Raw genomic sequence first — 13360 nt, 5'->3', positions numbered from 1 at the left:
TGTCGGAAGTTTTTTTCCCCCTGCGGGGGTTTTCGGTTCCTTCCCACTGTTGCGGACTGCTGAAGCTTATAGGGAATCCAAATGTTTTGGATTGTTGGGTGTTTCTGTCTCTGCCTTTGTGAAGCGCTATGAGATGACTTGTTGTTGTAAATATGCGCTATACAAATAAAATTGAATTGAATTGAATTTACATTAAGTGTCTTCTGGCTGGAAATGACATAAATAAATGATGAGAGGTGGTTAGATATTGTGCTAAAGATATCAATGATGATTTTTCTTCCTTTTTTTTTTAGTTTACATTTCAACAAAAACCTCTAAGTCCAAATGCTTCACATGGTTGTGGTGATTTCTACCATGTTCACCATGAATTGAAAACAGCAGTCATGACTAAAGCCGAGGAGTTTCGTGAGCTTGTTATTAGTTCATCACTGAGAGAGAGCTGCACATCCTCACAACAGAGGAAAAACTCTATAAAGCCATGTCCAAGTGTTTTCAAGTGCCAGTAGCCACAGCGCAGAGCAGAGTCAAAGATTACAAGGAGTTGCACACAGCGAAAAATCCCAGAGGATGTGGTGGGAAGCCAAAAGAGACAACTGGTAAGAATAATAGTGTGAGAGGCCAAGAAGTAGTGTTCAAAGCATCACCGCAGAGGCCATCCTGATGAATCTGAGCAAACCCATTACCGACGTCTCAATACAGACACTCCAGCAGACGGCCGGTCTCCACGGACGCCGAGCAAAGGAGGACGCAGACAAAAATGTTGTTATTGGGACGCAAGTATGTGATTTTTTTGTTCGGTGAAAGAAAGAAGAACAGCATCATGAGAAAAGATGGACAGCATTAAAATTCTGGAGAAAAACGGAAAAAAACTTGTCCTCGGGCGGTATTGAACCTTCCAACAAGACAACGATCTGAAACATGCAGCCAAAGTGGTCGAGAAGTCAGAGTCCAGCCCGGAATCCCATCGAGAATCTGTGGAGGGGACCGAAGACCAGAGTGGTGGAAGGAAGACTTCCGACCTCAGACCTGGAGATCATCACAAAGAGGAAGTGGAGCAAAATCCCAGCGGAGACATGAAGAAAGCCCGTTAGCAGTTGCTTGAATGACAAATAAAGTCCTTGTCATCGATCACTTGTGAATAATTTTTAACACGATATATTTGGGAAACATGTAAAACCAGAAGTAGTTAAACCGTAGAATTAACATCTCTAACGCTGTGCTTAACATCATTTGTGATGGAATTTTCAGCCACAAAAAAAAATCTATTAGTCAAATAAAAACTCATTATGAATCAAACTCTGGCATGGGTATGAATAATTTTGGGTTTAACTGAAATAATTTAGACATGTTTTAACTTTAATGAAGATCCACACGTTTTCTACAGTTGTCTCATTTACATGCAATCAAATTACCATATGAGGTTTCATGAAATTGGACAGAAGCATCAAGCACATTATGGACATGTATTGATTAGTAGCGGGTAGATTTGTCCATATTTTCTAATTAATAGTAACTGAAGTTCCTTTCATTTGTGCTATAATTAGCTTCGCCTCTTGTTCCTGCACTTGGATGTTTGAGCCTCACAGTGCAGGAAGAGGCAGAGCTCAACACTAGACAACACATTCATCACTGATCACCATCACTTCAGGGTGGAAAATCTCTCTCTGCAGTTTAAGAAGCGTACAAATGAGCAGAAACTGTGACATCACAACTTGGGAGCCAGTCGTGGTTCAGCCTGCAGCTGACACAAGCATGAAATGGATGCTGTACACTGAGTTTTTGGTGATCTTGAGTCCAGCAGTTCAACTTTTCAAATGAAAAATGCTGCACTATTTATCGAGCCCAATTATTTTTACGAGCAGAGGTGGAAGTATTTGTACTTTGTTACTGTACTTAAGTAGATTTTTCATGTATCTGTACTTGAGTATTAATTTTTCTGACGACTTTTTACTTTTACTCCTACATTTGAACACGAATATCTGGACTTTCTACTCCTTACATTCTCAAAACTGGCTCGTTACTTGTTTCAACCTCTGCGGACGACGACGTGACGTAAAAGACGTAACAACAAACGTCTTTATCTTTGCCAGCAGTGTGTGATTTGTCACTGAAGCTCAACACAGCCCTGCCTGCCTTAGCTGCATGCGAGAGGCTTATTAGCACTGCAGGACTGATGTTCAGACCCACGTCTTCATTCAGAGAACTTTGAGAACCAGCTTCTACTGAGGCTCAATAAAAGATGTTGGTAGTCTTGAAGAAATGAGTGTTTCCATGTTGATTATAATGATGCTGAAATAGAAAACTGTCCAGTGATGTTTTTTCTCTGTAGCAGCACTGTGCAGGTTCCCTAAAGGATGAAAACAATCCTATTGTGTGTCTTAAAACTTTTTTCGTTTTACAGAGTTATCCAAAGAGGCATCGTCGAAGCTAAAAATTCATTTGTACTTTTGTACTTAAGTTAATTTCTGAACCAGTACTTTTTTACTTTTACTGGAGTAAAGGAGTTGAATCAGTACTTCTGCTTTAACCAGAGTCTATTTTTACATGAGTATCTCTCCTTCTTCTTAAGTAAAGAATGTGAGTACTTTTGCCATCTCTGTTTATGAGTGAAGAGTAGCAGATTTTGCTTTTAGTAAATAGTAAAGTAGTTTACTGAACATTTTTTGTTGAAAACCAATATTATTTTTTAGCTGGAGGGGATATTTGCAAACAAATAACCACAGATTCTCATTATTATTGTATTATTAATAGAATAATTTGGAACAAAGCAACAAACACACAAAACAAGCAGTCAGATCGGCAGAGCATCAGTACTTTTCTTATCTGTGGCGGTGAAAGTGTGTCCCCAACATTAAAGAACTGTACCGAGTGATCACAACTTCGGCTTCTACTTCATCCACTGCGACCAAAGCGTACCTGAGTTTGGTCCACTTGTAAGCTCCAGTAGTGAGCGTGAAGGCTCCGATCTCCAGCTGCTGCACGTGCATGGCCAGGATGCGCGCCGACGGCAGGGTGGGCCTCTTCTTCGTGTGCTCTCCCCCCATGAGACACAAGTCGTCACTCTTGAGAAAAACCTGAGTGGGGGAGTCATTTATCCACACAGCAAACAACTTACTGGAAAAGAAAATTTCCAATTACACAAAGGTACTTGAAGCAGTGATAAGCGTGTCCTGTTTAGCGGCGTGATGTAATTTAAAAGACTGAGGATGTTCAATAAACGTAACCTCTTTAGATTTGAAAGCTGATGGAGCATAACATTTCTCTCACAGCTAAACAGGAAAGTCGGTAGGCGATGCATGTTTTGTTGATGCATCAGGTTCTTTTAAGGTTAACTTTCAGAAGGCGCCAGCTGTAAGCTCACAGCACACAGGCAAGTTGCTTGAAGCTGTTTTTCTATTGATTTGTTTGCCCTGCAGCCCAGTTTCACAATATGTGGCCGTTCTAGCCTTCAGTTACAAACACCATCCATGTGTGGCTTCTCAAACACACACACACACACACACACACCTGCACGGCTCGTAGCTCCTCCAGGATCTCACACACCTTCGAAGCCAGATGTTTCCAAGCCTGTTGGCAAAAACGGAGGAAGTTTTATTTAGCATCACCAGAATGAAGGCGGATTATACAGTTGCTTCAATGTAATACCTGAGTCAATGAATACAACCTGCCTTCAGATGAAAATATGGAAATTTATTCTATTTTCTCAACACTGGTGTCTTTGAATTGTGATTTTTTTTTAATTACTCCTCCACATTCCTCCTCAGTGCCTTCACACTCTCTACATCTTATTTGAATGCATTAATGTTAATTTCTCATTTGTGAAACTAATTGAATACCGTCCAAGTTCTATCGCAGTTGAAGAAAACATTTAACTTGAGGGCACGCGACTTATTACACCAACTCAGAACTTGAATGAGGAGGAATTTATGATTTGCAGCCTTACCGGTAATTGCCTGACAATCACGTTCTCCAGACCCCCGAGGACCTGCATGGCGGTGGCGAAGTTCCTTGATTCGTAGCAGTATTTTCCTATCCACAGATACTTCGTCAGCAAAGCAACTTGTGTCTGCGAGAGAGGAGAGGCTTGCAATGAAAAGAAAAACTGAGGGGAAAAAAAAAAAATGCTAAAAAAGCAAAATGCAAAAATTGAGTGACTCTCTAAAGCGGTATGCTCCAGTTAACAGCATAATGAGGCAAAGGAAAAACCAAGAAAAATATAATGTGTAGCCAAAGTGCATAGTTCACATTGTACCAGTCATCCACTATAGCAGGAAAAACAGTTCAGCTGACAATCGCAAACACTGTGAAGAGGTTAAAATGTTTGCATCTGAGATGGTGAATGGGAGCTGCAGAGAAGCCTTTGAAGTTCAAGAAGCAAACGCAGTAGAAATCATCAAGCGTAATTGGTGAAAGCATTTAGAATTTTAATTTCCAGCAGCGGGATTATCAGCTTGTAGCTATACAAGCACTAAAAGGTCACGGAGACGAGGAACGGCTGGATGCGCTCAAAACATCAGGTTGAATGATGAAAGAAACTGAAATCTGAACTGAGGTTGATGTGCCGAAGATGGTTTAAGTGTCAGTTAAAGCCCGTTTAGACATGCAGTTCTTTGTGTTAATGTGAATGTGTCAGCCTCGTGTCTGAGGATCAGACAGCAGCGGGATCCACACGAGAGGCTCCACAGTGGGAAAGTTGCTGCAGTAACTTCATTGATTGCTTTTAATTACGAAGCGTCCCTGTCATGGAGACAGGATCGGTCTGGATCTAACAGTTAAGTCACACTGTGTAGCTTACATTGCTGCAGTTAGAAAAATGATTATAACACAGGAACAGAGTGTTCAGTGTTTAGGAAAACATTAACATTCTATTAGTTATTTGGATGGTTTGATAAGATGCTATTCATTTGGATTTAGTGAAAAATAATGCATCGACTTCAAAGTGATTTTCATCTGAATGACAGAACGTCACCACTTTAAAATCCTCATGCTGCATGTTCTGTGTTAAAATGGCTCCAGAGTATTTGTTGTGTCAGTATGAAAAATAATCAAGTGGGTGCACAGATGTCATACATTTTGTCTCGTGTGTCTACTCTGAGGAGAAGAAAGTACCTGTGGTGCAACTACAACAAAGATAATAATAATAGTAGTAATCGTTTATTTTTTGTTGACTTTCTCAGCTTTTTGTAAGACACTAATGACAGCTGCGGCGGGTTCCAGGCCCGTATGTTCTTGTTCCAAACACTCTATAAACCATTCAACCATGAAACCAGAGAAGAAACAGAAAGAACATATGGGGAAAGGCCGTGACTGACACGAGAGTCTATGTCCGAAGAGAAATCAAAGCCCGCGCTGTGACAGTAATGGCTGCCTTTTTTTTTTTTTTTTTTTTTCCCAGCTGACCCTGCTACTTTCATGAGTTATGTCTCCTCTCACCTTGACAGAGTCGCAAATGACTATTTCAGCAGAGATCCAGTTAGCGACGCTGTCAGCATGTGCGAGCAGCTGCTGCAGGTAGGTGTCTGACGGCGCCCTCTCGTGTACAAGCACACTGCTGCTCTCTGCTGGTGGGATGTGCGCCGACACGTTCCTGGTGGGGAAAACAGAGACGTACGGAAATCTGTACTGGAAACTGTCACTTAAATAACACGATTACATTAACAATAAAAACATATCCAATTGCTGCGGGTGTTCAAAATGTGCATTTGCATATTTTATGTGGAACTGAGTAAAAGATAAAACAACAGTGGGTCGACCGCTAAATTATTTGCAGCTTGACTGAAAAGAATCACATTAATAACAGAATACAATAGATTTCACCACATATTCATCATTGTTCATTTTACTGGCAACGAATTAGAGATAATCCTGTTATTTTAATGTTTTATAATAAAACTTAAAATAACTGTAAAAATTTAAACACCATTACAACACGATAAACTGCTACACGCTGTATCTGAGGATGGGAGTAATTTGCTCCGTTATTAGATTAGGGGAGCTAGACTTTAATAGCTTATCATTAGTTTATCGACAAAAATGACTCCTATATACACACAAATGAAATATTTTGCGGAACCAACTACGAACAAAAAAAATGCCCCTCAGAAAAACGCACACTATTTCTATTAGTATACGGCCATAAGGTTAAAGCTACGGAATTAAAACTGTCTGAATTCATGCATGTGGATTACATGATTTTACTTTATTCAAATAGTCAGTTTATTACACTTCATTTCTGCATCTGAGCTGTTCAAGCAGCCTGAGCAGAATGATTCTTTCAGTGAACGATACGATACGATAAAGTCATATTTATGAAAATCATGTAAAAGTTTTGATGGAAGCTGTATCATTAATTGGTACACACGGTATCTGTATATTTTATGCTGCAATCATGTTATCAAGCCAACAGGACCTTGTTCACTGTGCAGAAGTACAAACACTCTTAATTGGTAGAAAGTGTAGAAAAAGAAGAGTGGATGTAAGAGTGAAGCGGCTTAGCTGGTGCGTTAACCTCTACACACTTCCTGAGGGGTCACTGAATGTTTTATGATGTGTGAAAGTGATGTGAATCATATGCTGCGGCCCTCACAGCCGCCACATCTGAAGCACTTTGGGGAACATTGAGTCCACTTTTTATACAGCGTGCTCCACCAAAAAATCCTTTTTCAATAGAGTACGGGAACCTTGTGATTTATGCCCCGGAGCACTGAGGCTATTTTGAAGACTCATAGCGGAACAACTACCTCACTAATGCCGTCCTTACAGTTTTCGTACTCACTTGTTCGGGGTCAAGACTTTGTCCCTGACTCCTTGTATTCTGGAGTTGAGGAAATGAACTGGATGACATCCTTGGAATATTTCCTGCATTACAAGAGCTTTAAGTCAAAATCAAATCATGAGTTGCCTTGCTGGTCATTTATAGCGACATGTCTCCCTCTAGTGGTCAAAAAGGATAACAACACCATACAGACTGAGGATGTGCGTACCTGCTGCAGGAGGGTGAGCTGCTGGGCGATGTGCTGTGCGCTGTATTCATTCTGGCTGAAGGGGAGTCGCTCTTCACCGTGCAGGCAAACGTTAGAGACGTCATCCATCAGGGAGCCGTAGCAAGGCATGGGCAAGGCGGCCGCGATGGAGAAGGCCTTGTCTTTAGACATGGATGGAGAGGTCTCCACCACACGAGAGATCCTCCACTGGAGAGAAGAGAATTGGGCATTTTTGGAGAAACATGTTTTGAATTATTAACACACTGCTTCTATGATAATGTCAACTGATTGCAGAATGGCATGTATGTAATGTATCCTCTTATTTACAGTGGTAAGCAAACTGGAATTCTTTGAATATTAGCAAAACTATAGCTATGCCAGGTATGGATTTAGGTAGGAAATACCCGCATACAGAAAGTGATTAAATTTTTTTTTATATATAGTTTCTTTCCTTATTTTGCAGAGGCAGCACACAATTGAAAGTAACTGCACCAGATTTTGGTAGCAATTAATTTGCATCTGTTGTCCCTGGGAAGGCACAGACAACAAAAACACAACACAAACCAATAAATACACTACATGAAAAAAGTCATCAGATAAGATAAGATAAGATAAGATAAGATAAGATAAGATATGCCTTTATTTGTCTCACAGTGGAGAAATTCACATTGTTGATAGCAGCATTAAACAGAGGTACACATATACGAGACAAAAAAATAAAAAAAATAAAAAATGTACATATAAATATAACAAATAGTGCAAACAAGGAGAGTACTGCAAACAGAATATGAAGTGTGGGATAATATGTAAAATCAGTAATAAAAATTTTAAACATGGCAATCATTATTAGTGACTGGTTTTAAATACTGCAAAGCTTCCTGAATCTAGAATGTTTGCGGGCTTGTCACAAGCAACCCAAGGCAAGGCAAACTTGGACTCATCATTAAGAAACCAACCTTTCTGCCGAGATCCTCAGTGGACGAATGCAAACACACAGCGTCATCGTCTTCATCCAGGCTGAGCAGGCTTCCTCTCAGCTGACTGGCAGCTGTCATACTGGGAATGCCGTGCAGACCAGCGAGAAGAGCCTCACCTCGGTTGTCAACGGGAATCACCTGTCGAAAAACGAGGCAACTCCTGAATGTATCTCATCATTGTGTTTTAGAATCAGGAACAGATAGACAGACTAACAATGACTGCAGTGGTTGAAATCCATTACAAGTGTATTTTAGAGCAAGAACACACTTCATTCATGACATCTAGTGATTGAGTTCAGTCATTTCTGTGCAGTGCAGAACAAAATGTACACACGAGTGGCTACCTCAGTGTTGAGGAAGTTTTCTAACGTGGTGAAAAGGCTGGACTTTGGTGTGAAGTCTACTGGTTTACAGTCTGTTATCCAGAACTGGAGCAGATCCAAACTGCGATGGAAGATCCTTTCACTGTCTCCTGACATATCTGGACCTTCCCTGGCGTGGAAAACAAACACCGTCATCATAAAGTTTCTGTCATTATGCTTCTCTGTGTTGTCATGAGGGCCTCGATATATAGTACCTTGCAGCACAGATGAATTTATCCATTATGAATTGCAGTAGCTGCTCAGGAGTGCAGAAGAAACGATAAGTGTACAAGAACTGCTGGATGTAGCCCTCAACAGCAGCATTTCTGCAATGAAAAGGACCATCAGTCGCAGCATAAAGTTAAGTAACCAACACAGTTTAATAACATTGCTTGCTGAAAAATATTAATATTGCCTGTGGAAACACATGATTAACAGAGAATCTTTTTTTTTTTTTTTTCTTTCCAGCTCCTGGCCATAGTCAACGTGGTCAGCTCCTCCTGAGGACCCTGTGTGTGAGATGTAGTAGCACATCTGGATTTCCACTCACTTGTGCACAAAACATTTTAAAAAAATAATCTCCAGGGGATAATTTCAGGGTGACTTTGTTTACTTTAATAGCTCCTTTCAGTGTTAGTAGTCACGTCATAGCAAAGTTATTCAAAATACAGCACTGTTAATGCTGGTGGGTCTCATGAGAGCGACCAGACAGATGGGAATTCATGAAGATCCTCTCTGTTTAGCTAAACCTGCAGTATGATTTAGGTGCTAATGGACTTACATGCGTATTATAATAATTGGCGATACAAACTGCAAACAAGTCTTATCAATGCCTTAAGAAGAAAAAATAACAGCTTCAGCTTGAGGCAGTAGAAGCTGAGAATGAATGGGCCTGTGACCCCATTTCTTTCATTGTTGATGCCGTTGCCCATAGCAACAAATGCAAACCAGACTTGGAAATGCCAGACCTCACCACAGCAGTGATATTGTCATTGTTTACAGGTCAGATTAGAATTAAGGTTGGAAACTTCCAATGCTACTGAGCTGGAAATAAAACTAAACAATGTGTGTGTGGGTAAGAGTAACCAATTATACATGTGTTTGGCATTGTTCAACGTCAAACCAGAGAAAATGTGAGTATTTTACCACAATCTAATGCAGGGATCTCCAACTCTGGTCCTCGTGAGTTAATGTCCTGCAGGTTTTAGGGGTTTCCATATTGCAACACACCTGACTCAGATTAATGGATCTCCAACAGCTTGTTCTCAAGTTCTGCGCAAGTCTGTTAATGAGCCATTATTTGAGTCAGGTGTGTTAGAGTACGGAAACGTCTAAAACCTGCAGGACAGTAGCTCACGAGGACCGGCGTTGGAGATCCCTGATCTAATGTATGTGTAGGATTATTGGAGAGTAAGGATTGTTGGTTTGACCTTCTGATGGAATATATTAGCAATAAAAAAAATGAAGAAAAAAACCCCAAACTTATCCTTCAACAGTGTATCAAACACCCCATCCAGTGAACATTTTATACCACGTAATGTTTATATTCTAGAAGAAACTTAATGAATGAAACAAACAGTCAGCGTTGTGTCTGAGCATTTTCACCATGACGCTGCAGCGTACCGATGACGGTCTCAAAAACACAGATTCAGACTTAACACACCCAAGAATCAATCCTGTCTGTTTGCAGGCTGAGGCTTTCTGTCTCATTATTCTTCTGACAGTGCTAACATAACGATATTTAGCAGGCATTATCATTGACTGCAACAAAAGACAGATTTTACAACTGTGACGCAACATTCGTGTGTGGATTTCTGTTTTCAAGCCTTAAGTTTTGGCTGTTGCCATCAGGGTCTTTTGAAACCGGACAAAACAAGCGATTGGTGTATTTGACTGAGAACTTGGGGACAATACACACACCGACACAAAAGGAACCTGAAAATCACTAAAACCAACCCTGATTTATCGTCTCTTTTAATCTAAATTAGCGCTTAATTTATGAAATGGGCATTGTGCTTTATTAAAGAAGGCATGAAAGTAGCAATGAAGACCATAAACTCATTATTAAAATGTGCACTGAGGTAATAAAATAAGTGAGAAGTCGAGTCATTTTCTCATAGCGCACTATAAAATGAAATATCTATTTGCAAACGAAGGAGTCGCCCCCTGCTGGTGGTTAGAAAGAATACAGGTCATTTCTACGCTGGCCTCAGTTTTTGGACTGAGAGGCTACGTCCATCTTGTATATACAGTCTGTGGGCATGATGCCTGGCATGTTCACCGTCTTGGTTCAGTGTGTTAGCATAGATAGATAAGATAATGAGCACATTCTGGACCAAAAAGTGACCTGCTGGTGGCGCTACATGAAAAGGGAAGAGAACGCCACAGTCGTTATGATTCGAGCTTTGTGCACAAACTATTCCCGAGATTATCAGGAAATAGTTGAGAGGTCAGAGTGATGCTAAACTTATACCTGCAAAGTGTCACTGAATAGCCAGCTGTAATAAAAGTGCTTATTTCAGGAAAGATGTGTCTGTTGAACAACAAACATGTCATTAAAGATCTCTAGTTTGCTGCAATTTGGTAATTTTCTGACCTAGTCTTTGTGAAATCTCTTTGTTGGTCACCTCAAAAGCATCAAGGAAGATAAATAATTTAGCAAAGAACTCAGATCACATGGAGGGCCCAAAGCTTTGAGACGTTATCAAAATTCATTTGACCTTGACGAGAAGAAAAAAAAAAACACAATGGCTTGCACACTTTGAATGTCAACCTTCATCAATAATACCTGGCGTAGAGGTAAGCCATGAGGCCCAAAGGAGACCCAGCCTGCAAAGTGGTCTTCCCTTTACTGGTGCCAAAGCTAAGAACAGAGGGGTCCTCAGAGGACTGAAGGTCCAGAGAGTCAGGTTCACAGACAGCCAAGGAGGGCAGTAATGAAACCTCCAAACCCCACTGGTCCACACTCAGGATCTGCAGGAATGAAAGGAAGGATATCAAAGGTTAGGAGATCCAGATTGTTAGAAAATGCATGAGAAAGAGCAGTGTGGGAAAAGAAGAAGTCAGTACCTCAAGGTATTTCTTCACACAATCCAAGAAGACGACCTTGGATTTCAGTTCTTCAAGATGCAACTTGAGTTTGGAGAGCATCACTTTGCTCTCAGAGCCTTTAAGAAGCAGCACACACAATGTTTCATAGGTCACACTGGAAACGCTGCTATAAATATCATTTTCATACTTGAACACTGTTTTAAAAAGGGCACCCCACCTTTGTTTTTTCTCTCCTGCTGAATCAGCTTTTGGTAGAAATTTCTTGTTTTCTTTAGATTCCTTGTTTCAATTATCAGCTGCTGCTGCAGTTCCTGTTCAAAGGAAATCACACAGAATCACACAAAGGGCCCTAAAACTGCACCACATGCCTTTCACTGAGAGAAGCCGTTGGGTGTTCTCAGAGTGTATGGGGCAGCGTTTTATTTTTTCCTCCCTTCACCGTGGCAACAGAGCGCAACAGCTCTTTTGAAGTGAAATGAGTGAGAAGTCGCAGCAGCACGGCTCTTAAGGTGTGTTATTAGCTCTTACACAAGCTTTCTGAAGGAGCGGTGGTGCCATCAAAGTGTGCAAACACAAAGACTATTCATTAATATTCTTTTGCAAATGATAATAGCTTCCTCTGCCAAGGGCTAAGTTCAACATATTAATATTCAGATCCAGTTTGGAGGGAATAATATGCCAATTATCTTAAAGTCCCCCACATGTTCTTGTCCTATTTACCCCAAAGCCTGACCGTGGCCACTTCATTACAGACAGAGAAATAATTCCTGCACTTAATCAAAAACCAGGTGATGTGCTGAATGAAACTAAGATGTATTCAGTAAGCACTTCGATGAAACTCTGCTCAGGATTTTAAATCTGCAGTCTATGAACATAAAGAAATGCAACAGAAATAACTTAAACATTTAATTATAAAGGAAAGTTTGAAGGAAATATTCCACAAGTCTTCATTTTATTTCTGTTGTAGGCATATTATTCAGAACCTAATAGCAAACAGACTTTATGAAAGTGAGGCTGAACCTGTTCAATAAATCATGCGGCTGCTGTTTGTTCAGTCACGTAAGGTTAAGGTCAAAGATGACTCACTGACAGCAGCAGCATTCACTGGTTTACCCACCTGTGCCTTCACATTCAGACATGGTGATCCTGTGTGCTGTCCCAGATTTACTGCATACTGGGTCACCTCTGGACCGAAACAATCCTCCCCGTAGAAGGCTGAGGCCCAGTCCGAGCTGAAGCTGAGCCCCGGACCCTCGGCTCTGGAGCCGGGGGAGAGAAGCCGCTCTGACGCCAGAGAGTCGCTGTCCTCCATGTCCTCCGAGAAGTCTGGGCTCATCTGCTCGTCGTGGGCTCCCATCAGCGCGTCCTCTCTTCCCGATAGAAACTCGGCTTCAGAGGGGCTTTCATCGCTGCCCCCCGCTGAGTGCTCTCCTCCCTCCATGACCCCTGAGTCTGAACTGTCAGCGTTCACACCTCGAATAGTAAATACAAACAGCAGAGAGAGAGAGAGAGAGAGAGAGAGGGAGAGGGTAGAGAAGAGGAAACAGAGAGGGACTGAATCACATGGAGAGCTGAAAAACAAACTGGATCTGTGACGAAAGCTCAGCGAGCGAGAGACCCAAGGGTGGTGCTGGGGGTATTTGTTGCAAACACAATGCATTGACTGTTTAACACATGAGCCTAAAAAGGCAATTCACGCTCAAGCTCTGTCACTATCTTTTTATCTCTAGTGCCTTGTAAGAGCCTGTTTGTAATCAAGACCTCACGTCTAACACGTCTTAATAACAAATGCAGATGCATGTGTGAGTGTGTGCGTATGTGAAGGCTACTGGCTGGGAATGACTTCAAGAGGGGGGAGAAAAAAAAACTCTTTGGACTCTTATGAATGTGCTGCAAACTTAAGAACAGCATCCAACAGCCAGTCATGGCCCTCGTGACTTCAGTCAGCAGTCAAATACAGAGAAATACAGCTGAGAAACAAATCTGT

General features: G+C 41.2%; 1 protein-coding gene across 1 annotated transcript in view; it reads right to left on the bottom strand.

Moving 5' to 3' along the window:
* The window catches only part of kndc1 (kinase non-catalytic C-lobe domain containing 1), a 50952-nt gene that overhangs the window by 2524 nt on the left and 35068 nt on the right, over positions 1-13360 (bottom strand). Inside the window, exons 18-30 of the mRNA XM_008286668.1 lie at positions 12491-12846; positions 11591-11684; positions 11392-11489; positions 11111-11295; positions 8538-8648; positions 8305-8452; positions 7940-8098; positions 6984-7190; positions 6776-6858; positions 5434-5587; positions 3944-4066; positions 3508-3567; positions 2917-3074 (exon numbers count right to left, since the gene is read on the bottom strand). Of these exons, the coding sequence (XP_008284890.1) occupies positions 2917-3074; positions 3508-3567; positions 3944-4066; positions 5434-5587; positions 6776-6858; positions 6984-7190; positions 7940-8098; positions 8305-8452; positions 8538-8648; positions 11111-11295; positions 11392-11489; positions 11591-11684; positions 12491-12846 (1936 nt within the window). The remainder of the gene's footprint in view (positions 1-2916; positions 3075-3507; positions 3568-3943; positions 4067-5433; positions 5588-6775; positions 6859-6983; positions 7191-7939; positions 8099-8304; positions 8453-8537; positions 8649-11110; positions 11296-11391; positions 11490-11590; positions 11685-12490; positions 12847-13360) is intronic.

Source organism: Stegastes partitus, unplaced genomic scaffold (assembly GCF_000690725.1).
Source record: "Stegastes partitus isolate 25-593 unplaced genomic scaffold, Stegastes_partitus-1.0.2 Scaffold463, whole genome shotgun sequence".
In the NCBI taxonomy this organism is placed as follows: Eukaryota; Metazoa; Chordata; class Actinopteri; family Pomacentridae; genus Stegastes; species Stegastes partitus.
Note: the sequence above shows the minus strand (reverse complement) of the source record. Positions and strands in the feature narration are given on the sequence as shown.